General features: G+C 29.0%; 1 protein-coding gene across 3 annotated transcripts in view; it reads right to left on the bottom strand.

Annotated features, from left to right (window-relative positions):
* Positions 1-27,789, bottom strand: part of Tomosyn (syntaxin-binding protein tomosyn) — a 371,800-nt gene that overhangs the window by 246,681 nt on the left and 97,330 nt on the right. For all 3 annotated transcript variants that reach the window (XM_067269813.1, XM_067269812.1, XM_067269815.1), the window contains exons 3-5: positions 26,739-26,820; positions 14,967-15,067; positions 356-490 (exon numbers count right to left, since the gene is read on the bottom strand). In XM_067269813.1, coding sequence (XP_067125914.1) covers positions 356-490; positions 14,967-15,067; positions 26,739-26,820 — 318 coding nt within the window. The remainder of the gene's footprint in view (positions 1-355; positions 491-14,966; positions 15,068-26,738; positions 26,821-27,789) is intronic.

Consider the following 27,789-nt stretch of genomic DNA (forward strand, 5'->3'; position numbering starts at 1 on the left):
TTTATGATTGTTGAACATTACATTACTACAATTTTATAAATTATGAATCACTAGATTATTAACTTTTGCTGGTAATGTTGCTTGAAAAGACAAATTTTATAAATATTACTTTGCCATCTTACATGCTGTGCATGCCATCAATGGGAGTTCTATCACACACACACACACACACACACACACACACACACACACCAACAACAAATATATTTAATATTTTTCTATTGCAACATCTATCCAATATTCTTATTTGATTTGTATATTTACAGAAAAACAGCATCAACAAAAGATATCATTTTTAGTTAAAAACACAAAAAAAATACATATAAACTTTAACAATATGAATCGTAACACTTACATTTCAATAGCTTTATTCCAATTGATAACATATCCAGACAAGACAAAAGATTCCGTATTGACAACATGAACATTGCCACGTTCAGTGCCTATGTACAACCACTTGCATTGGAAGGGAAGGTGGCAACATGTAATCCTAATACAATGAAAATAAAAAATTGAAAATAAATATATTTAAAATTTTATGTTACATTATAATATTTATCTGCTATTTTGTATAAAATTATAAATTGTCTATAATAATAATTTTTTCAAATCAATAATAATGCATTATACAGAAAAATGATGAAATATTAATTCTTACTGCTAGCCATCATGGTTTTGCATCACAACCTTCATTAACAATTTCATCCTCTAAATTTTGCATCATCACACATTAAAAGAATGAAATTTTTAGTAAAGGGCATAAGAATTACTTTTTTGCGTAATTAATATTTTACTATTTATTGCTTAGTTTTGTAATTTCCCAAGAAATATTTAATTATATATAATTACTTTAATATTAGTAATTATAAATAGTATTAATATTAGTTTTATTTATTATAATGCTAATGACAATTTCACAATGTAAAGGAGACCTAACAAGTAGAGACAAAGTGATTCAGGTTTCCACTTGTCGGAACCCTGAATCAGAGGGAATCAGTTAGTGTAAGTCATCCTGAACAAGTTGAGACAGGTCTGCCAACCGAGGAAAACCCAAAGAAAAGCTACTGACCCAGCTCTGGATTCAATGGCCAACAAATCTCAAAGTTGGATAAAAAGCAACTTGACCGATTGAATGGAAGAAAGAAAAAGCAAGACTTTAGACTATGTTGTTGGTAGCCATCCAGAAATATTGCTGTATATACAATAAATAGTTGTAAAATAAACAAACTTGGTCTGAGATAAATGAGTCATAAGGTGTTCTTTCTGATGGGCAACAAATCTAGAAATCAGACGGCACAATCAGAAATTTACTCAATTAATGATGGTGTGAGTAAATTTTTAAAGATTGATCAAAATGAAAAAAATTTTTATTCTTAGTCTGTATAAAACATACATACTTCATGAAAAAAATCAGCATAAGCACGTAAACTTAACCTTATAATGGATGGGAGGATTACACATGCAATATGAATTAGAATCAATTATTATAAACGTAATAAAACAAATAAATTATTTCGGTGTACTATTTCTTACAGATGTAAATGTATTCATTTATTTATTTATTACAATTTAAATTACCTACATATTATTAATAGAATCTAAATCATCTACCTAAATCTTATCAAGAAAGTACTATTATATTTTCTATTTTGCCCTGCTCTATAATCTATTTTTTCCACTTCTTCATAGCAATTTTGTGCTTAATTCCAAAGAACAAAAGAGAAAAAAAAAAGCAATCAAGACTATAGAGCAGGAATACTTTTATCATTTTTAAATTTAAAAAATGCCATTTCTTTATTCAGCAGTGTAATTAAGGAGAAGATGAAGGAGAAAGTTGGGCATGTGCCCTGGGCACCAACTTTGTGGGTACTAAAGTGAACCCATAGAATTTTTTTGTAAAAATAATGTTAAATCAACAGTGTTGGTATGAGGTTTCCCTATTCAGTATGGCCCTGTCTTTGTTGATTCAGAGGTGACTGTGCTATTTTTTGTATCACAGACAGTTGCAACATATATACAAATGTATACACAAGCAGTGATACAGAAAACCAAAAAGTGGAATTTTTTTAAAAAGTAGAATAGTCTTTTCATGACTGAAGTCACTTTCAAAATTTTAATCACTTTTCATTATTAAAGTAGCTAATCATGAAAAGTGAAGTTTATTATATATAATATTACATTGCACTTGTAGGAACTTTTATGCATGAAATACAGCTAAAAAGGTATAAACAAAGGCTTTATTTTGAGGAGTAAGGAACAGTTTTAGCAGACTGATTCAAGCATATATATATGATCATAGTCATGTATTTTTGCATATGATTTTATATTTTCATTTTAATTAGTTTATTTTAATGGAAAAGATTTAAAACTACTGGTTGGCAACAAAATAGGTATATAAGATAATTTAATCATGCAAAATTTAAACACTTCATAAAGAATTAGCAATTGTAAATACATGCATATTTCACATTCTTAAATAAACAATTAACCAAGTAAAAATTTACACCACACATTTTCAGCATGTGAACATTGTTGGCCATTTGATCTCGCTCATCAGTAAGAAATGATGTTAACATGTCACACCACATCTGAAATGTTTATTTATGTAATGCATGGAACAAAGCCTTATTATTAATTTAGAAACATGAGATAATATTTCATAATTAAGAAACATTTAAATATATGTAGTGACCATTTAAAAACACAACTGCATCACATTGATTAAGGTAACCCAGCCAATCAAAGTAACCTTGCTAAAAAGTATTGAGAATCAATTTTTGATTATTATTTAACAAAAGAAACATTTTATTAAATAGTTTTTTGTACATTTGTTAGATGATAATGTTGAAATTAAGATAAATCCAGACTGCACAGTGGGGTGTAAAACAAAATAATTAACTTATGTGAACCTTTAACTGCTGCGTAATATGATTCACAATTAGAAATTAAACGTTTTCTTAACCCCTTCTGGGTTCTTCCTCAGGCAAACATGAGCTTGATCTTCTAAAATGAATACGAATACAAAAAATTTTTGAACCTAATCAAACAATATAAATTTAAAATGTCCAGTTTCCTCAGTGCATCCATTCATGTGCTGTTAATTTAGAACATTTTTAAACACAGCATGTAAACAAATGTGCTGAGGAAACTGGACATTCGAAATTTACATTGTTTGATTAGGTTCAAAAAATTTTTGTATTTGTATTTGTTTTAGAAGATCAAGCTTGTTTGCCTGAGGAAGAACCCAGAAGGGGTTAAGAAAACGTTTAATTTCTAATTGTGAATCATATTACGCAGCAGTTAAAGGTTCATTATGTAAGTTAATTATTTTGTTGAAATTAAAGGATTTTTATAAATCTTCATGTAGGGAAAAAAAAGAAAATTTATCATTCTTAATATAAAATTTACCATTATTCTGAATTTTAATAACATCTGAGTCTAGTTAATATACTTATTCTATTTTAATTTAATCAGGTTTGAGCAAACAAATCCCATATGTTTTCAATTCTCAAAACTTATTAATTTATGAAAGCTATCAAAGCATTTGTCAATCTAGTAAGCAAAATCTTATTTTCTTTTTCCATTTTATTTTTTTGGCTGTATAAACTGTACATTGGCTGTACAGTTTGTTAATTAAATTATCTTATATACCTATTTTGTTGCCAACCAGTAGTTTTAAATCTTTTCCATTAAAATAAACTAATTAAAATGAAAATATAAAATTATATGCAAAAATACATGACTATGATTATATATATATATGCTTGAATCAGTCTGCTAAAACTGTTCCTTACTCCCCAAAATAAAGCCTTTGTTTACACCTTTTTAGCTGTATTTCATGCATAAAAGTTCCTACAAGTGCAATGTAATATTATATATAATAAACTTTAATTTGAGTTAAGCACCTTTGATAGAATAACTTACATTATAGATTTTCTATAATTTAAAAAAAATTATATTAATTAATTTTAAAAAAATTATAGAAAATCTGAAATGTAAAAAATTTTAATAGAAAATTTATGTGAAAACTAAAATAATAATTTAATTTAGCCTAGTAAATAAAAGAACTTGAAACATTATTAAGGAAAAAATTAAGACACCAACCATAAAATTTTTTATATGTAAACAGTTTAATTGTAAATAATCATCGAAAAATTCTTTGTGCAAAAAATACCCCTTAGAATAATTTATAAACTGTAACTTTCACATACTTTAATTTTTTTTAGTACAACTGAAGATGGCCAATCTAGTTATTTGGCCAAAATGCATATTATAAAAAAGAAGTATACTATTGAATAAAACATCTTTCTAAATGTAATAATTATCCACAAGATCCCAATTGTAAATGGTTATAGTATAAATTTGAGATCCCATAATCTCAACCACACTATTTTAGTGTTTATATTAATTATTAATAAAAATCATCCCTCTTTGTTTCACAATAATTGTTATTGGTAACTATCACTCTTTAAATAAAAAAATTTAATAAAACAGTTAATATAACTTTAAAACAACAATAGAAACATTTCAGAGGTTCTTAAAATCTTAAATTTCAGAACAGAAATTAGTCTACATTCTCAGACTAGTTTCTTTAATCACAATAATTCATAACTTTTATACAATATAGCTGAATTACAAGTTCTTAATAATTCAACTACAGTTTCTTAAGTCTAGATCAAATGACTGTTGAAAGTCTGTATTCAAAATGTAAAAGGAAAGTGTCACTTTATTATATCAAAATTTAAAGAAAGAAATTTTAAAAAAGAGAAATTTTAAAGATTTATCTGAAAAGAAAAACAATAAATAGAAAATACTAATGTAACATAAATGTTTATTAAGAATTTAAAATCAACAATTGAAGAAAAATGTAATTTGATTCTTTTTTAGTTCAGATGTGTGCCTTTTGCAAGACAAATGTAAAGTGAATAGAGGTCTCAAATTACAGTCCCACTTTTTAATATGTTATCCCAATTTTAAATCTGTCCCAAAAAATGTCATGATTTTGGACGGTTTATAATATATTAAAAAATATCCAATATTTATCATGAGTTGCAGGCAATTCATCTTTGACTGACAAGTTATAGCATAAAAATTTTAATAACCAATTTAGAGAATCAACAGCCCAATTGGTATTTTATTGCCTAGTCTGACACCACTATCTGTCAGAAAACAACAAATGTGTATTATGTGCAGTAATACTGACCAGTTATAAAACAGAGTTGATACTTTGTGCTAATTATACGAGTTAAAAATAGTATGAGGTCAATGTGATAACGGTCACCGTCCTGATATCAAACTTTTGAGAGATGGCCAAAACTCTTTACGAGGAACAATACTCTAGCCATACAGAATGATATAGTACGGTTGGGTGCCACATGTTGGTGTGTTACAGACACTGAGGAGGCTGTTACACTGGAAGACCATTTATTAGAGGGAGAGGCTTACAATACATGTCTGTTTAGTCATGGGTTTTGGAGTTGAGATAAAATCCTTCTTCAGGTCAATAAATCATCTTTGTCTTTCTGTCTATCAAGGTGAGGTAGGGCAACAGGAATCCACTAATAGGAAACAGTTGTCTGGTCAATTGAAGAACACCAAAGACCTAATAATTCTCTAGGCCTAGCAGAACAACTCAGCAACTGGAACTTTATGTTTAATTTATACTTACAACACAACTTCCAGCACATTGAATGTTCAATCACAAATGTTTTTGGCTTTGTTTGACAGCACTCTTCAGGTGAAATAACAAAAATGATAGTTCTACTGAGCATCCATACATTATAATCTATTTAAATATCCTGTTCTATGCATTTAAAAATTTTTTTAAAGTTTTTAGGTTATTCAGTTAATAACAATTTGAATAAAATTTCCAAGGTGTTCTAAAATTTATTTATTTTTAATCTTTTTCAGACATCCGGATGTCATATCCAGATTTATCATTATCTTGAGTTTTATTTTTTACATCTCCAAGAATACAAATTCTAATAATTTTAATAAAATTCACCATAATTGCAGTTATTAGAATTCTGCTGTCTTCATTAAGACATTGAAAATAAAGCTTTATTAAAAGATAATATATATTAATTGAACTGACTTTGTTACTTTGTAGTTTGCTTTTACAATATATAACAGATCTTCAAGAAAAAATAAAGACCTCATTCTAAATTCCATTTTACATTTTGTGCATGCAATAAAAAAAGCATGTATTTCTCAGTACTGAATGTAAAAATAAATTTCTTTCTATAATGAATAATTTTGTATCTCTTGTATACCAGGTAAGAAAGAATACTGTAATTAAAATATAGAAACAGGATTTAAAAACATCTTACACAATTTATAATAATAATATTAATCATAATTTGTAAAAGTTCTTTATTTTAAAAATTGAAAAACTCAATAATTTGTATGTAGGTTTAAACTTTATTTTTAATATTCTGCTAATTAACTCATCTGCTGACAATATTTCTATATTCTGAATATAGAATATCCTGAATTGTATGATAACTTAATTAATTTGAATAATGAAATGTTAGTAGATAACATATGGTGTGCCATCATATATAGGAATAAAAGTAGTGTTTCATAATGAGGGATGATTGTAACTGTGATTGATGTAAGGTTACTAAGAAAACTCAAAACTGTTGCAGAGTACATCTATGTAAGTTTATTTGTTTTTTAAACTTTTAATTTTATAGTTATTAAAACATGTAAACAGTTTTTTATTATCTGTAGACTGAGGAAGGATTGGTACAAACTTCAATCCAAAATGCATATAAATAAAGATCTATGAATTAAAACTTTCTGAATGGTTCTTGATCTCTGGTGAATGTTGAATTGGAAAGACATAACTAATTTGTTTATTTGCCTACAAACCCCTTTTTGGTAGTTACAAAAATAAGAGATTGTATCTGGTGAATATTGCTGATATTGGCTTTATATTAAATGTTTTTATTTTGAAAATGGTAAAGGAGTCAGTCCAAAAGGATACAACTACTAAGTAAACAATAATTCAGATACAAAATAGATATCACTATTTAAGGTTTTCTGTGGGAGGAATATATTCCAAGAACAGTATGCTTAACAAAGTTAATCATGTCCTGTGTCCAGCATCATGACATATGGAGAAGTAAAAGATTTTACAATCACAATTAAATGTAAGAATAAACAGCTACACCACTCCAAATAAGAATAAGAAGAAAGCAATACAGAATGCATTAAGGATGAAGCATATCACAGAAGAAAAAATGTAAAACTACACAAACTATTTGTATATCCAACTTTAAATGAAAGAAAAGATTAGAACAGTAAGTTAATTTTAAATAAAACTAATATTAAAATACCAGATAACATATTAAAATTAGGAATATCTTTTAATGCTCCAATATACAAAGAAACTTCTTAATAATACTGGAAATAGATAAAGCAATAAAGTTATTAAAAAAAGAAAGAAATGATGATTTAAGAAATGGTGATTTAAAAGGGAAAACTAAGAGACATTAACTAAATAATAAATAAGAATAAGAAAAGGGAATTATTATTAACAGATAAAAAGCAAAATATTATTTTTAAAAATATAATATAGTTAAAAAAATTTTAAAGCAAAATAACCTAAATATGCTTAAAGCAGATAAAACAGAACAACTCATTTTAGTGGATAACAAATGGGAAAGAAACTAGAAGTTAGAAGTAGTCAAAAACAAAGATCCTCTTTTAGTTCTTTACAGAACTAAAAGAGGATCCTAAAACTAAAATTATCAGAAATCTAAATAAAATAAAGAAATTAACAAGATTTATAAATAAAAATGAATAGATATTAAAAACAATTTATATTGGATCCATCAAACAGTGGAACACCTAATTTAAAAATCAGTTTTAAAACCCATAAACTTGGTGAAAAATGTCAACCAATTGTAGATTTTCGAAACTCTATTTTGTATAATTTAGAACAATTTCTTACAAAGAAATTACAAGATATTCCATATTCAGAAAATAGAATAATGTCAGCAGATGAGTTAATTAGCAGAATACAAAAAACTCAAATATAATATACAAGAAATCCTCATTAATTCAAACTCTTATAATTCAAAATCCTGTTGGTTCATAATTGCACTTTTGTCCCAGCCTTTTTGCAGTAACACATTTTCAGGTGTCACCTTACTCTTTTTTTCTCTTATCTCATAACATGTAATTGGTTTTTGGGATTGCAAGATTGGGCTACAAGTAGCAGATTGTAATATTTGTAGGGCTCTAGTCTACTGGATTTGAGCAACTTAATACTTTTTGAGTCACTTTAAAAATAATTTCAGATACATTTTGAGGAATCTGCTTTACTTTTTTTTTATAAACCTATCTGAAAACCTGTGAGGTTCTCACCGAACACATACTATTTACCTTTACATTTATTATTATTAATTAACAAAAATAGCATTCTTTGTACATATCCTTATTCTGTTTCCTTAATAAATTACATCAGTTACATGGCATTTGGCTTAGTGTACAGATACATGTAAATTTTGGATAATTTGAAACTCAATAATTTGAAGTTGTGATTATTTTGTCCTTTGAATTTCAAACTAATGAGGATTTCCTGTACTGATTATACAATGAAATGTTAAATTTAAGGTTTTATAAAATTTAAGCACGTTTTAATAAACAATTACTATGCCAAAATACAAATTGACAGATTTTTATAAATTTTTGTAGAATACAGTCAAACCTGTTTTTGTGCGGGGGATAGGGACCGCATAAAAGAAAATGCATTAAAAAAAAAAAATTGCGCAAAACTTCACGAGTGGCTATAAAAAATAGTTTTCGCAACACAATTAAAAAAATATTTTTTTATGCGGTGAATAGGGACAGCATAAAAAAAGTCTCACGTAGAAAATAACTCGAAACCGTACGAAATAACTAGGAATTGCTTTTTTAACTCCTTGGGCCTTTTTCTGCAACACCTAATGGAAAAAAAAATCCTCTAAGAATTTTAATTTTTATATTAATTTATTATTTCCCCTTAAATACGAATCTAACATTAAAAAGTTAAAAATAATCGTTAAATAATGATTTTATTTGATAAATATAGCTGCAGGAAGTGTTATTTCATTTAACAAGGCATGAAATTTCACACCTGCAGTCTAAAGCTGGAGGGGAGCTAACTTACCGCATCTGTTCAAATATAACATAATATTTATGGTTTTTATGCTATTAAAATAAGAGGGGACCGGGAAATTAACGTATGAGAAAAAAAATTTTCTGAATAAAAAATGAAAAAACCTACTGATGTCATAGAAAACAACCAATAGAGTTTTTAAAAATTTTACAGGAGTCAATTATGTTCCAATTTGATTGAAATTTTCATATACCGCACAAAACAAATCGCACAGAAAAAGACCGCACAAAAACAGGTTTGACTGTATATTTTATATTTTATTTGAACAAATTTTAAAAAATATATATGGGTATAAAAACAATTAGTATAAAAAAAATTAGTTAAAAATACACTAAACAATGTATACATAAGAAGAAAAATTGCAAATAAAACTGCAAAAAAATATATAATACGATTGCTAAATAACCTTTTATAATTAGTATTTCGATAAATTTTTAAAAATATATATAAAATAAGTAAACTTTCTGTATGAATTATATGAAATCTTCATATTAATTTTTATTGAATATTATTCTTAAGTTTTAATTTATATTTATAATTTCTTAAATTTATTATAAAGAAAGTTCCCTCACATTTTGCAAAATGAAATTTCAGTACATTTCAAGATCAATCATCAAAAGTTCCAGGATATGCAAGAAATACAATAAATTTATGGTTTTCAAATGTGTGGAATGTGTGAAGAGAGTGTAAAATGAATTTCATAATTATAATATTAAAAATAAATTTAGTGGTACCTCATACTTCAAACACATCAGAGTTTAAACACTAAATTTAATAAAAATCTGCTCCAGTTTGAATGATGCTTAAAAGTTCAAACTGCATAAACAGTGAAAAAACAGGCACTCAAAGCATAAGCACCATCCATTGTGCTCTCAAGCTGTCTCTTGGTTGAGTTACATTCATCTGTTTTCAGTGCTTTTCTCACTTTATATATCAAAACACACCAAAAATATATTGTATTTTAAATATGTGCTTTTTGTCCTTAATTACTTATATATATCATGTCTTTGTTAACTTTGCACTTTCCTGTGATATAGAACTTGTTATACCAAGGGAAATGAATCATAAAATTTCTAGGTAAAATGCCTTTAATGTAATATAATCCTGTATGCCACTGTGAGGCTCCGAAAGTGGTCGGGACCACACACACCAAAAAATTAAATTTTGTCTTCTGGTGTAAAAAAAAAATAATAATAATAATTATATTTTGTAAAAACTGACAAAAAGATAGGGAGATAAAAATAGAAACTTTCATGTCCATAAAAGAACATGTTTAAAGAAAATTCATGGAAAAACATACTTCTCAAATTAAGACAAAAAAATAATGTTAGTCCTAAGATTGAACATCTTCAATAGAGATCGAATTGTCAGTTGGTGTTGACTCATCCCACAATATGGGTTCTGATCTCGTTACGAAATGTAATGAGTGGAGACCAATTGGAAAGCGAAGGTGAGTCAGACTCAACCTATCAGAATGTTCAATCTGAGATTCGAAAAAGTGATAAAAAAATCAGGATTCCAAGGACATAGAAAGCTTCTTCTCCTGTCTTCCCATTATGTGACATTTTCCAAAGGAAAGAAAAATCAGCTCCGCAGTCCAACATCTATCAGGATTAGACTTTGATTTTGAGACGGACTTTCTCCTTCCAATGCCCTGGGGCCTTCATCCTTCCAAATGGAACTGGAAAAAATAATTACTGTAGGATGTTCACTCTTTGAAAGAAGAAGCAACTCCAAATATTGTTTGTCAACTGTGTAGCTGTAAGATATATTTTTTTGTTATAATAAACTGGGTTAATTTCTTGTAACTGTGGAGTTTGTCTCTGTGCCAAACACACCCACTCACACTTCAGAGCAACTCAGACATCCGTGCGGTTTGGCGACCTCACACTACTAAATTTCAGGCCAAAGTCCCAGATATATATATATATATATATATATATATATATGTCTATTTTATAATTTACAATTTATATTTTAGCCTTTTTTTTCATCTTCAGACAGACTTTTAAATTCTTCCTGTATTAATAACAGATCCATTAATTCCAAATTAAAAATATTATTTTCTCACTAATTATAAATCATCCTACCAGTAAAATGGGTACCAGTATTGTGGGCCCAAGATTGGCAGAATTAGCTATGAAACTTATTGATACCATAATAGCTAGTATAAGTGGAATTTTTTTCTTTAATAGTTAGGTACAGTACATGATCGTGTGTTAAGTTTTGATGAGAAAAAAAAATTACACCAGATCAAATATTAATCCAAGTTAATAAATTAAAGAAAAGCATAACTTTTGAATTAGAAATGGAAAAAAAAAATAGTTCTCAGGCATATTCAGAGTTGTTACTAATAAGACAAGATAAAATACATGAATATCAAAAATATATAAAGCTGATTACTGTACCAAAACTGATAAACTACTATTCATCCATTCCAATTTCAGTTAATAGAAATGTTTTTAAAATATACAGGTACATCAAAAATTAAAAATAGAACAACTGAAATAGAAAAACAAAATGAAGAAATTAAATCAGTAATAAATATGTTAATAAGCATAGATATTAATTTAGTATAAAGTAAATGGTTAAATTAAAACACAAGAAATAAAGTTAAAATTGAAAGAAACAACAGAAAATATGTCAAGTTGCCTTATACACTTAAATTATTAGAAAAGATAAAGACAAGTGTTAAAAATGAAGGTATTATATTAATTCAGAAAAAACAAATAGATTTAATAAATTACTAAGGTTGAATAAAAAAGAAATACCTTGTAGTATATTTGAAAAAACAAACATTGTATATTCTTTCCAATGTAGTTATAAAAAATATAGATATGTAGAAGAAACAAAAAAAGTTAAGAAAAAGGATAACCAAACATTTAAGAGCAATAAAGTATAATTATTTGAACTTGGAAGTAATGACTAATTGCAATACATATGGATGTAAAATAAATCAAAATACAGTGAAAGTAGAAAAATCAGAGGAAAATACTTTAAAAAGACAGTTGTTTGAACATTTGAAAATAGTTTCATCTAGGGATAAAAAAAATGAATAAAAGTTTGAGTAGAATGATAGATAAATCCTGGTACAGTTTGTTAAAAATAGAGGACACTTAAGAAGCTTAAAGAGCAGTTGATGCTATAGGATGAAGTGGTATTGGCAAGATAATTCCCCTTTGGATGGGGTGTTGATAATTACTGTAGTGAATAAGTGCTGTCTAGATGAATGAAACTGTTTTATAAAGAACTGGAGAACACTCAAAAAATTTTACTGGTAGGAGAATTTATAATTACTGCAAAAATAATATCAGTAATTTGAAATTAAATAGATATGTTATTAATACAGGAAGAATTTAAAAATGGTAATTTAAAAATCTGTTCTGAAGATAAAAAAAAGACAAATATAAATTGTAAATATGTATTTTTTAAAAATTTTGTATTGATATAAATTAACATGTAACTTTTTTTAATTCTTCCTGCATATATTTCTCCTACATATCTATATTTTTCAGAACAACTACATTGGAAAGAATAGACAATGTTTGTTTTTCAAATATACTATAGGATATTTCTTTGTTATTCAGCCTTAGTAATTTATTTTTAATTCTTTTAATTTTTAAATTGTAATTAGAAAATGTAACATCTACTGAGGAGGGGCTTTGACCCAAAATGTTGAAATGTAGTGTCATACAGAATATGTTATATTAAAGATGTTTTACCTAGAAATTGTGACATTCACTTCCCTCAGTATAACAAGTTCAAAAGACAGTCCAAAGTGAACAAAGACATAATATATACACTGCATGTTATTCATCAATTTTTAATAATTTCTTCCTGCAATTTTTCTTTGTTGACAGCATATTTTGTATCTTTTAGTTCAAAATTTCCTGAATGAAACTTTTAAACCATATTTGACATGTTTGAAATTTAGGACATTGTTCTCATACACATTGTGAATCTTTTTATATTGTTTGTACAGCATTACATCTTATCCAAAACTCAGAGCATAATCCTGATATGCTTTTTATTTGAAGACATTTGAATTTGATTTTATTCAAACAAAGTATGAAGTAAAAAATTTAAAATAACCTTCTAAACAAAGAAGGTTATTTTAAATTTCACAACTTTTACAATTAAATCATACATCTGTATTACAGACAGCTGTTAAAAATATGAAAAAACTCTATTCAATCAATATAACTTTTACTTATTAACCATGGCATCAAAGAAGTAGGTGAAAGCAACAAGGTCTAAAATGAAGGTGGTAATGCCAACAATTCATAATCAGGATCAAAAAGTAACCTATCACAAAGCATAAAGCAGTACATGTGTGATGAATCTGGTGGTCATGTTTAAGATGCCAAAGTCAACAGTGTGCAATCAGTAAATACAGTTTTCATTTTATTATACAGTATTTATATATTTATTGTTTACTTGATTTATTATTAGGGTATTTAACTGTGTATTTTTACCTTAAATTATATATATTTGCTGTTCCAAATTTATTGAAATGGGTATTGTTTAGGGTCTGGGAATAGATTGATTCACTTTCCATTAATTCTAAATCAGAAAAACTGATTAAGATTTCAAAAACTTCAGAGTCAAATCCCTCTTGGAATGAATTAAATTTGAAGTATGAGGCACCACTGTATATAAAAAATACAGATATAATTTATGTAAATATTGAAAATAGAAATACTATATTTATTATATTAGTAAGCATACTATGACAAATAGTGCACCTAGAGTTTAAAAACATTATTGACAGCATGAAATGAAAATTATACAAAACTATGGTAAGACCTGCAATGTTGTACAGTGCTGAGACATGGACAATTATAAGAGCCCATGTAAAAATGGAGACAGTGGAGAAAATGTTGAGACTGATGTATGGTGTGACAAGAGAAAGAATTAGGAATGATTACATAAGAAGAACAGTCAAAGTGGTCCTGTAAGTAAGAAGATGCAGTAAAGTAGATTAAGACAGTTTTTGGACATGTAGAAAGAAGTAAAGACTATGTTGCAAAGAAAATTGAGAAATTGGAAGTGATAGAGGCAGAAGCAGGGAAGACTGAAGCTGAGATGGAGAGAAAAGGTGGCAGAGGATTTAGGAGAGAGAGGATGGAAGAGAGAGGATGGAAGAGAGAAGATGCCCTGGATACAGAAGTGAAGACAGATTAAAGATGAAAATGCTGATCCCATATACACATGGGAAGAAGCAAAGACAATGATGATTATTACACAAACTTTTTGCAATTTTCACTAATTCAATTCTTGGTTAAAAATTGCATTATTTCAAAACAGTAGTTGGAAAAATTTGCAGTTAACAAGGGATTCATGTAAGTTCTGTTTTACATTTAAAATTTATTTTTCATTCTATAAGGTGTAAACTTTAAATTTTGGTAATTAATATTCTTATTTTCTGATAAAAAATTTGCTTAATGTAATTCTTTTTTTTCCTGTGAATAATCTATAAGTTGAAGATATTAAGGTTATTAAATTAATTATATTTTATAATCAATTAGTTTCTAATGATGTTTTATGTAGATATATATATATATATATATATCTTTCTTTAGGATACAAAACAATAAATATGAATTGATTTATTCAATAAAAATTATATTTATTCAACAATTTGCTTTTATTTTCAGATTATACTATTTCATTAAAATTTATATTAAATAATAATACCACATTCTCTAATTGACTTTTTAAATCTTTTCCAAAATTTATTATTCTGACACTTCATTGTTTTTTTTTAGTATATTAAATTTTATAAAATATCTGAAATAACCTTTCTTTCTGGAATTTTAGTGAATGTACAATTTCAGGACGCTTCTGCCTTAGATTCCAGAAATGAAGACTATCATCTGCACAAACAGTGATTAGTGCTCCCTACAAAATAAATGATTTTTATAAATATAGATATAATAATATGAAAAAATAATAATGTTGAAGTTATAAGATTTATTAACAAGTAATACATACATACACATACATATATATAAATAATTTAATCAAGATAATATTATTAAAAAAAATTCAAATCAATATTTAACTATATATTAAATGCAAAATTACAATGCAACCTACTGCAAATAATTCACTGTAACAGATTGTACGGTAAAAATTTTTTCATTTGTATCACTTAAGGCTATTTACAATTTCACTTTAAAACTATGAGAGGTTAGAAAATCTCAGTGAAATTGATATTCTTGAAATGATACTCTACAATTCTTACATACAATAATCAGTTCATCTAAAACAAAAATTGATAAAACCTCAAAAGACAGTAAGTGTAGATTATGCAAAGAAACAGATGAAACTGTTGAATTAACTGCTGTCCAAAAATTGCTCAAACTGATTTCTTAGAAAGACATAATAAAGTTGCAGCAATGATCTACTGGAAAATACGTAAAAATTTCAATTTACCAGCCAGCAAAAATTGGTGGGAGCATAAACCTGAAAAAGTAACTAAAAACAATAAGGCTACAGTGTTCTAGAATTTTCGAATACAAACTAACAACACACCTTGTTCATAACACTCAAGATATTACAATAGTTAACAAACAACAAAATTTAGTCCAAACCGTCGATATAGCAATACCAGGAGACTCAAGAATCAAACACAAAGAATTAGAAAGGAAGACTAAATACAGAGATCTAGAAATTTAAAATTCAACAATTATGGAATAAACCAGTGAAAATAATACCAATAACAACAAGAGCTTTGGGTGCAATCCCAAAAGATCTGAGACAACATCTGGCAGCTCTTGACATTGATAAAAATCAAACATCAACCAATTACAAAAGGCAATTTTGCTGGAAACTGCCTATATTTTATGTCGATGTCTTTAATATCCTAGGCTCTTGGAAAGAGCTTGATATAATGAGAAAATGCCAAATCCAAGGTAAAGACCATACAGCTGTGCACATCAAATAATAATAATAATAATAACTCTCCCATGGTCACCAACTGGTCCTGGTAGGAAAGCCCAATAACTTTACTGATCCATAGGGCAATGCAGGCTGGAACACAAGCTCCTGATAGGGACACCCATGCCAGGTCTATAAGGAGAAATGAAGTGAGAAATGAAAAAGAATGACCACACCCACATTCAGTGGCGATATTTATCATGGTAGTAACCAGATCTAAGTATGATACCAGCTCAGACGTCGCCTGAGTTAACAAGGTCCACGTTTGTGAGTTAGGCAGAGGCTCACATTTTAAAAATAGGCCACAGTCTCCATTGGTTACCGGTGATGAAAGCAGTACCGCCCCAAGCATGGCTACTGCAATGCCCTCAACAGATGTGAGGAACCAATCTAGCCTTGGTGTTTCTGTGGCAATGCATCCACAAACCACAAAGGCTGGAAAACCATGCCAATGGATGAAATGGACAACAAAAATGAACAAGTTTATCATCTGTACTTACTACACCATCACAAAACTATAAAAAAAAATGACAGCGTACAGACAACAACTACATCATAGATTCACACAACAATATCCTCACCTCACTGTCACCAAACAAAGTATTGACAAAAAAGAACAATTATACACAACAACCTTATTCCACAAACAACACTTGAACTTATCAAACAACAGGTTGCTGATCAAATACATCGACAGACAGAAACATCTAACATTAATGAAGATCATGTAACCTGACAGGATAATCCAGCAACAAGCATTGATTATAACACACGTACGACAACTATCACTAATGATACTACAGACACTTCCTCATCCATCACTGATAACACACACAAAGATTTAGTTAATACGCTCTCACTTATATTTCAGGAAACACTCACTAATTATGCAGGCACAGATCCCACACAACGACCATGAATACCAAAAATCAACACATCAAAGATAGTAGGAAAAACACTACCACACTACGTTCATTCAATTTCTACACTCTCAGACATTCATACATTAGTCCATGGTGTGTCACTAATGACACACCATGGATTGAAAATATAATCACAGAGATACAGAAAAAAAAAAACAGTTCTATCACAAGCCTGCCTGGCAGAGAAGAATAGAAACACAAATAAATGACATTAGACAACAATTAGGCAGGTTGACACAATACACTAAAAACATCACAACACACACATTACAGAATATATCAACACACTAAAACAAAAACTCATAACAAAAGCATGTAGACTCAAATGATATAAAGCATGTACACTATGAAAACAACAAAATAAATTATTTACAAACAATGAAAAACTCTTTTACAGACAAATTAATAACAAAGCAAACACTGATATACAGCACAGTGGCACACCAACAGAAGAAGAACTCACAACTTACTGGTCTTCTCTTTGGTCCAGTGCTGTTACAACACAATGCTGATGCTGGATGGATGGAGGAGGAGAACAAAAACTTGCATAACATACCAACTATGCCCTGTGCTGAAATAAATGTACACGACATCCACTATGCTGTTAACAGAACACACAATTGGAAGACACCTGGTGTAGACAACATTCACAATTTTTGGTACAAAAAATTTACATCACTGCACCAGGAACTAGCTAAACACCTAACACACATCATCATCAATCCACAAGACATGCCAAAATTTCTTACTCGGGGCATAACTTACATGAAACCTAAAAACAATACCACAGACCCCACACAATACAGACCAATTACATGTCTTCCAAAACTCTACAAATTATTGACATGCTGTATCACAAACAAAATATAAAAACATGTTGAAGAACATGACATTCTTACAGAACAACAAAAAGATTGCCGTATAAAAAACTCACAACTTACTGGGATGCAAAGAACAGTTACTAATAGACTCAGTCATTCTACGGCAAGCACACAAACAACACAGAAACATACACATGGCATATACAGACTACAGAAAAGCATTCGACAGTGTTCCACACAGTTGGCTGCTACATATTCTACACATATACAAAATACATCCATCACTCATTGCATTTTTCCAAAACACAATGCAACACTGGAGAACAACACTACATCTCAGGGTTAGTAACACTTCCATACAAACAAACCAAATATTCATTAATCAAGGAATTTTTCAAGGAGATTCCTTGAGTCCTCTCTGGTTCTGCCTAGCCCTGAACCCATTATCCAACATGTTAAACAACACGCAACATGGTTACAATATCAGACATGAAAAAACAACACAGTTTACACTGTCACATCTCGTACATGGATGACATAAAACTTTATGCATCCACACAAAAACAACTTTATCAACTCCTACAAGCCACACATTCATACACCAAGGACATACAAATAGAATTTGGCCTAGATAAATGCAAAACACTTCACATAGAAAAAGGAATCCCGAAGAAAGAAGATTTTGCACTTGGAAATGGAGACATTATTGAATCCATAGAAGAGGGCGAGTTCTACAAGTATTTAGGATTCCAACAGGCCAAACTAATAATAGAACATGAACAAATAAAGCAAAGATTAATTAAAAATACAAAAATAGGTTAAATGCTTTTCTCAGACCAGAGTAAATGCAAAACATAGTTAAAGCAATAAACACATATGTCATCCCAGTACTCACATATTCTTTTGGAGTTATACATTAGACTCACACAGATCTCGACCAACTCCAAACAAAAACAAGAACAACACTTACTAAGCATAAACAACATCATCCTAAATCTGCGATAGAAAGACTAACCCTTCCATGTAAAGATGGCAGACGTGGCCTGATTGACATAGTTAACCTTCACTACAAACAAATACAGTCACTGCAAGAGTTTTTCCACAGAAAACAAGAAACATCACAGTTACATAAAGCAGTAACTCTAGCAGACTCAAACAACACACCATTAAATTTACATTCACAACATATGGACACGACACAACATATAAAAAGCATAGACACTGTTAAGCAATCGGGAGCTCAAAAGGCACTCCATGGCAGGCCTCCTTAAGACCTCGCCCAAGATTTTGTTGACAAAACTGCGTCAAACAGCTGGTTAGCTCAGGGATGCCTCTCTGGGGAGACGGAAGGATTCATGATTGCCATACAGGATCAGGTCATAAATACTAAAAACTACACATACTCAAAGATACAATACTCACAAATGACACTTGCAGAAAATGTCATATCATGCCAGAAACTATACAACACATCACTTCTGGTTGCAAACTCTTGGCACAGACAGATTATTTACACAGACATAATCAAGTAGCAAATATAATACACCAAGAGCTTGCAAAGAAACAAATTATTAGACATCCATGAACCGTACTACAAATACATTCCACAAACGTATTGGAAAACAACACACACACAATGTACTATGACAGAGCCATAATCACAGATAAAACAATTTACCATAACAGACTACACATCACACTCATTGGCAAACACAATAAAATCACATACATTATAGACATATCCATTCCAAACACTCACAATATACAAAACGCTTGCTCTGAAAAAATTAGTAAGTACACAGAACTCGCCCAGGAAATAAGGCATCTGTGGAGGATGGATAGGGTGCTTATTGTACCTGTTGTTCTCTCCTCTACAGATGTCATACCACACACACTACACAAAGGCCTGGGCACATTACAATTGAATAGAAACACATACATCACACTACAGAAGGCCACTATATTGAATACATGTCATATTGTGAGAAAATTCCTGAATACAGACACGCACACTGATACACTTCTTTAATTTTTGTTTTAGTTACTATGCCTTGACTTTTGTCCGGCATAGTACACAGCCACTGGTGTTAACCGAGTATATCTCACTTAACCCAACATAATAACAATAATGCTAGACAAATAAAAAACTTAAACCAACACCTTAATGTTTGCTGAGAGATTTATTAATGTAAGAGATTTATTAATGTAATGAGAGATTTATTTCTGGTTAGGATAGATAATATTATATTTGGGTACGAGTAAAACGTTTTTATTTTATGCTTGTTGTATCTTTTACAATGTATTACTTTTTTATTAATGTTACTGGTTATATTTTTAAATTTTGAAATTGGTGTTCCATTTAAGAAATATTCTTTTTAACCTGACGATGATCTATCGAATAGATCGAAAACGTTTGTTACATTAATAAATCTCTCAGCGAACGTTAAGGTGTTGGTTTAAGTTTTTTATTTATTTAATTCTGCTGGGTACGAGTGTGGTTTATAATAATGCTAGACACCAACCAATGCTGAATTATATCAGGCTAGAGGTGATGTTTGTTTATAATAATAATACCAAATTCCATTTTGTTACAGAGAAAACAGGAAAATCATGCATAGATTCTTTAGCAATTGCAGACCTTACAGATCTGTTAAAGTTTGTAAAATCTCAAATAATATAGTATCAAATATATATTTTGTTAGATTACTTAACTATTAAAGGCTCATTAACAAATTAATTACCTATCTAGGTAATTAAATATTCTATGGATTGATTTGAAAAATTAACCAAAATATGGTGTTTAATCTTGAAGAGCATCAGATTAATAATTTACAAGTTAATTTTCTAAATTTATAAATAAATTTAAAAGTTTCTTGCATCAGTTGACAAAAAAAAATCCAACAATAGTCTGGTTTTTAACCTTTATATTGGAAGAAATGCCTAAGTGTTGAAGTTTAATTATTTCAAAGTAAATTATAATTATTTGAATAGTATATACATTATGGACAAAGTGATTAATTGGGCATTATTCATAATGACCGGGCATTATGAATAATGACCAAAAAGGGCGGGCAGTGTAATATTGATTAATTTATCAAATTGACCGGTCATTATGAATACTGCTATCACCTAGTCAGACAAAGTGATGATAATAAGTTGAGGAATGATCATCCGACATACGCTAGCTAATCGGCACTCAGTTGCGTGTGCGTATTGTGTTTAGTACTGAATTTAAAATTTGATTAAAAAAACCTCCACTTATTTCATTTAGAAATATTTATTTTTTGTGAATTATTTCAAAGTATTTTAAAAAGAACATGTAATCTTTTAAAACTAAGTACTATTAACTATATTAATTAAATGGCAAAATTTTACTTATGTGCACCTTCTTGGCGGTGGTTGCGACTGTTTGTGATCGCGACAAATTTCTCCCGGAGGAGAACCACCGATTGTTTAACGCCACTAGTTATTTATTCATGGTAGTTCTTGAACACACGTATCAATAACTAGTAACATTAAACAATCGGCGGCCTGCCGGCGGCTCCCCTTCGGGAGGAATCTGTCAAGAGCACAAACAGTCATGACTGCCGCCAAATTCGGTACTAAACACAATACACACGCACAACTGAGTGCCAATTGGCTAGTGTATGTCGTATGATCACTCCTCAACTTATTATCATCACTTTGCCCAACTAGGTGATAGCAGTATTCATAATGACCGGTCAATTTGATAAATTATTGAAATTTATTACAATGCCCGATTTTGTTGGTCATTATTCATAATGCCCATATTAATCACTTTGTCCATAACATATATATAACACCAAATTATTAATTAATGAATAAAATAAAAATATTAGCATTTAACAATATTTTTAAATCAATTGAAATGCAAAATCTTAAATAATATCTTAATAAATAAAAAATAATTGGACTTGTACCCCTTTCAAAAAAAAACTCCCATCAAATCAAATAAAAATTACCTGACTAAATACTAAATATTGAGGTATACCGTATTTTACGAACTATAAGATGCACTATTTTCTTCGAAAAATTGTCTCCAAAATTCAGACGCATCTTATAGTCCATAGCGTCTTATAGGTATTTTTTTAAAAAATTGCTTAAAAATTAAGGTGCGTCTTATAGTCTGTAAAATACGGTATGTTATGGGTCAAATGAATCATCAATCATAATGTCTGGCCATTATAAATAAAGACTAAAATGGTCACACAGGCCAATAAATATTGATAATTTATTAAATTGACTAGACATTATGCATGAAGCTACATTCCCTTTGAACAATTTGATTTTTAAAAAACTCCATTTTTTTCATTAAGAATTATTTATTGTTGTGAATTATTTCAAATTTTGTTTACAAAAAACTTGCTTGTATTATATGATTAATATTAATAAAGGTATATTTAATATATTAAACTCTTTATTAATCAACATACATTATATAATAAATAGAATTATTATTAAATCAAGTTTACTTTGGCAGTTACTTTGAACATAGCACTCAACAAAATAACTTGTGAAAATTTCGCTTACATAATACTTTTAAAAAATTTTCTACTAACTGTTTTAATTAAACAAATGTTAAGAAAAAGTGTTATTAACAAAATTATATAATTTCATCATAAAAATCAACTTAAAGGAAACATTCGGAATGCCATTTTGATACATGGTGAAAAAAAAATTTAATATTTTGTGAGATGATAATGCTCAAAGTATCATCATCATCATCATCACTTTGCCTGACAGACAATAGAAGTATTCATATTGACTAGTCAATGTGATAAATTACAATAAAAAATGTAAAATTTATTACAAATACCAATGTTGTGTGTCATTATTCATAATGTCTATATTAATCACTTAGTTCATAACATACAGATATCCCTCATATAAGACAGAAGTTAAATTTCGAAAAAGTGCCACATTATGCAAATCTGTGCTATACAAAATGAAGACTAATACAAAACATAGGATTACAGAAGTTAGTAAAAGTATACTATTCTTTTTTGTTAATAAGAGAAATATGTTTATTAACGTGATCAATAACTTATTTCCAATCAATAATTAACTAAAAATTACAGTTAAAAGTACTGTATTATGCATTAATATTAATTTTAATTAAATGAGGGTGTTTTCTTTTTACAAAGTATTGTCATCATCTCTACTATTTTGTTGATCTTTATCAGAAGTATTATCAAGTGACATTGGTTGATGACATAATAATAAGAAAAAATAGATTGTTGGGTTGCAATTTGAATAAATTATAGACCTATAAATTTCCATTGTCATCCGTCAGTCTATCCACCTGTCTTTCCTTAATCTCAAGAATGGAGTCAGATAGATGAAAGACGAGACCAGATATGGAAAGCTTAGGGGCAGGAGGCCATGATGAACTATATATGAAAATTTCAATGTAAACCAGTTGTTATTTCAATTCAAAAATTTTTTCCTGAAAGGTGTTAGATAAATGACTGGCACAACTCTATTGTTAAAAGAAAAGTTTGATGTATGGGGGACAAGCCACTATTAATTTGAGGTGGAGAACACATATTTTAAATTAAATACATTAAAAATAGGATTAAAAATTGCAGCCCGACATTGTGACAATGCCACAATAAATAATTGCTTGTTTGATTTAAAAGGTTTTGGATCCAGAACTTTTTTTTAAATGTTTCAAATTCCAAAAGTTCAGCTAAAATAAAGAAAGTCGTCTATAGAAGCCTGACATTGGCCCATGAATGTGACCAAAAACATTTGCATTTTCTTTTACACCACTGTCAATGCTGGAAACATGAGAGGTCAGTTTGTTGTCATGGACAAGATGATACTCAAAAATTGCAAGCAAGAAGAAACAAATTTCCATATAGGATGGATAGATTACAGAAAAGCTGTTGATTCATTGTCATGCAGTTTGATACTTCACTGCTTGGAAATGACTGGAATTAGTAAGATCCTCAATAAATTGGTCAAGAACACAATAAAAGTTTAGAAAAGATAACTGACAATAAATGATGGAGAAGTAAGCCAGTTAACATATCCAGAAGAATATTTCAAGGGAGATTCACTTTCACTTTTGTCATTCTTTATAGCAATGATTCCACAGTCAATAAATTTGAAGAAATCTGGGCAAGGCTATCAGACTTCACAAACATCAACAAAGCTATTCTGTATTTCGTACATGGATGATTTGAAACTTTTTGAAAATTATCAGCTGAAATCAAGTCTCTGTAGAACACTATCAATATCTTTAGTAATGATAACTGTGATGCACTTTGGATTATACAAATGTGCAACCTTAGTGATAGAGGAAAGCTTGCAACTAGTGAAGGTGTAAAATGCCTAAGGAACTATCCATAAATGAAATCATGCTATTTTTGGTTCATTTTAACATGTCTTGTAACATGTCACATTTTTCAAATCCCCTCTTTAAAATGATGTCACATCAGTCACACAGCTGTGACCATGCCTTGGAATTGCACTGCCAGAAAACAGGCAGATATTTTCTGTTTTTAAGAGCACAAGGATTCTTTGCTCAATAAACAACACCAGTTTTATCATATGTCCAGCCCTGTTTCCACATAATACCAGTGTTAATCTATCCTTGCATGTTTTAAAGCCTGTGGTGCCTGTTTCACACTTTTGTATATAGGTCTTCTCAAGCATCTTTTTCAAAAAATGTGTCTTCTCATAATTAAAAATTTACTTTTGATGATAGCCTTTTTCCTCAATGTTTTTTTTAATTCTGCTGGAAACACAGCAGCAGCATCTCATCAGCAGACACAGCTTCTTCAGTAATTTTTATATTTTTTAGATTACACCTATTTTTGACTATTTATGACATCCCTTGCTTGCTATAAATGGCTTAGTTTCCTCTTCTGTACTGTCTTGTAAGTGAATGTTCCCATATAAGCTCAGTGGCTTTTGTTGTAACATGTAGCTGTCAATAGGTATTCTTTTTCAAATCATATCTCCTGCCTACAAATTTAATGCTTTTTCCACCTTGAGTAACATCTTATCACAGACTGCTACAAACTTTTGTGGATAGGAAACAACAAAAACCTGGCACGAATTTTATTTTTGTTCTTCATTACTTCAAATATCAAAGATTCGTTATTTCCATATAGCTTGGCAATCTCTGCAAGTAATTTTTTCTATTTTGACTATATAAAGAATTTTCACTTTCTTACTTATAGTTAGTATATCACATTATTTCTTAGGCTTAGAACATATTTTAGAAGTTATTTAAAATCTTACTTGAATAAAAATATTTAAAGTTGGTTGAATGAAAAAAAACACTGTTTGACTGAACAAATCAGACAAAACTAAATAAACTTACTTGGTCTGCATTCTGCATGTAAAAGCTCACAAATCTTGAAATCAAAGAGAATTTTGATAAATTTACAAGTGGCTCCTATATGACACCTTTAAATCTCATAACTGAAACCATGGTTACTGAGACCATGGATACATTGGTCTCATCATATATATTGCATGGAACAAATGGAAAAACAGAAAATTTTAGCAAAATGAAGAGAAAGGATTTAAACAATAATGTTAATAGAAAAGGTAAGACATTATATGTCACTGGTCAAAATTTATGCCATTTGAGGGACTGAACTGCTTAGTGTGCATGCATATGCCATTTTCCTGTCCATCCTTTGAGTCACAGTTGGACAATTTTGACTGATGTGACAGTTCATGCTAATTGTACATTGTCATCAATTTGGGTCATTATTACCTACTTAAATTGAAGTTACACTACACAATGCTTTGTTTCTTAAACTGTAGGCCTTTAAACTTTTTTAATCACTTCATGTATGCAAATTATAAAGAAAATAATTACAGTTTTAAAGCTGTAAAAGAAAAAGTAACAATTTTTCAAAATAATGACAGTAATACTCAGCTACAGACAGGGCCATTAAAAGAGAGAACTAGAGACTTTTTCCAAGACCCAGAGAAGAGAAAACTTAGAGGCCCAGTGGTTCTTACCCCTATAAATGAACATTATTTAAAAAATATATACAGGGTGGGCCAGCAAAAACGAAACGGAAGAGCGTTCGTGTTCGTCCAAGCAAAGCGCTCCGACAGGTCGATTTTACTCTCGAGGGGACATCTTTTGCAATAAAGTTTTTGCGATTTTGAATATTAACTAAACAAACATTTTTTTCGAAATAAATGCATTTATTTTGTATTAACTAAACAAGCATTTATTTCGAAAAAAATGTTTGTTTAGTTAATATTCAGAATCACAAAAACTTTATTGCAAGGTCGATTTATCACCTTGCAATAAAGTTTTTGCGATTCTGAATATTAACTATGAAAGAAATTTCTGAAATTTATCGACAGGTCGATTTTACTCTCGATGTCCCCTCGAGAATAAAATCAACCTGTCCGAGCACTTTGCTTGGACGAACACGAACACTCTGCCGTTTCGTTTTCGCTGGCCCACCCTGTATATACATATATATATATATTGCAAAAGGGACCTGCTAATAGGCCAAAGGAATCTGCTCTACTCCAGGCCCATATTAGTTCTCAACAGCCTGGCTACAGATATAAACAAGCACATAGTTTATAAATAAGGAGGCCATTTCAAACATGTTGTAATAACATGATCTGACTTTGCTTTTCTTAAAAATCAGATTATGAACTTCTCTTTATTACCTCTTGCGTCAATATTTTCATATATTAATCTTACAAAATAAAACTGATTCCTATCACACATACATAACTTTTTGATCACCATGTATTATCACAAAAATAATGATTTGAAACATTCTAATATAATTTTATTTTAAATAATTTCAACTACTGTTCTAAATTTCATCAAAAAATTATAAATTTAACTTAATTTTTATTATAACTTACCTCATTGACAAGGAAGTTAATTTGAATAACAGCAGTATCTAACAAGTGCTGCACATGACAATCTACTCCAGGTCGACCAAATCTATTTAAAATGTTAAAGAAATTAACATATCTACATTATATTACTTAATGTATAAAACAAATTATTCAGCCTGTCATATTTTTTAATCTTTTGTCATGTTAACAGAAATAATTAGGATTCTTGAATTCTGTTAAAATGTTAATTATAACCAGACAACAAAAAATGCCAGTGAATCTTCTTTCACAGTTGTAATCATTATAAGTAATATATGTTAATTTTATTTTTTATCAATTATATAGACTTTTAACCAATTATTTAGTTTAAAAACTAGCTATTACTAACATTGAACAATATCAATTCTGTTTAGAAATTTTAAATTTGATTTTCTCACTTCAAATATATTTTGAAAAACTATTTACTACTCTCTCAAGATTTTGATACCACTGTATAAGCAATTCTTCAAAATTGTTCAAACAAGATTCAATTTAAAATGAATTTCTAGCAAAAATTTTGAAAAATAATGATTTAAATTGTTTTTTAAAAGTATATTTAAGAATCTAATCATCTATTAGTAAAAAATATGAAAAAATCCAACTAAGTATAGTTTTCTTTTGTCATTTCTTATACATCAAGTACTCTATTCAAGAAAATATAACATAATTTTTTCTTATATTCAAATAATTTTTAATGAGTAAATATCATTAAACAGAAATCAAGTATCATTATAGATTCAGAAAGAATTTCATCAACTAAGAATTATGAATTTAACAACAATTAAGAATTTCTTCAAGAAATCTAAATTGAAAATTTCATTGTTTTCTACTAAAAAAAAACTATTTCACATATAAATTTTCTAACATACAATGGAGTAAGTAAATATAAATGGATATTTAATACTGCAACAGTGATTTAAAAACATTATTCTGGCTTTTTATTTCTAGACTTTCCTAGAAAGTGTAAAAATTATGTAAAAACTAAAATGGTAAATCATGGTAAATATAAATAGTTTATAAATCAACAGCTTGCATC

This window comes from Centruroides vittatus, unplaced genomic scaffold, assembly GCF_030686945.1.
Source record: "Centruroides vittatus isolate TY-2023 unplaced genomic scaffold, ASM3068694v2 contig_357, whole genome shotgun sequence".
NCBI classification, from domain to species: domain Eukaryota; kingdom Metazoa; phylum Arthropoda; class Arachnida; order Scorpiones; family Buthidae; genus Centruroides; species Centruroides vittatus.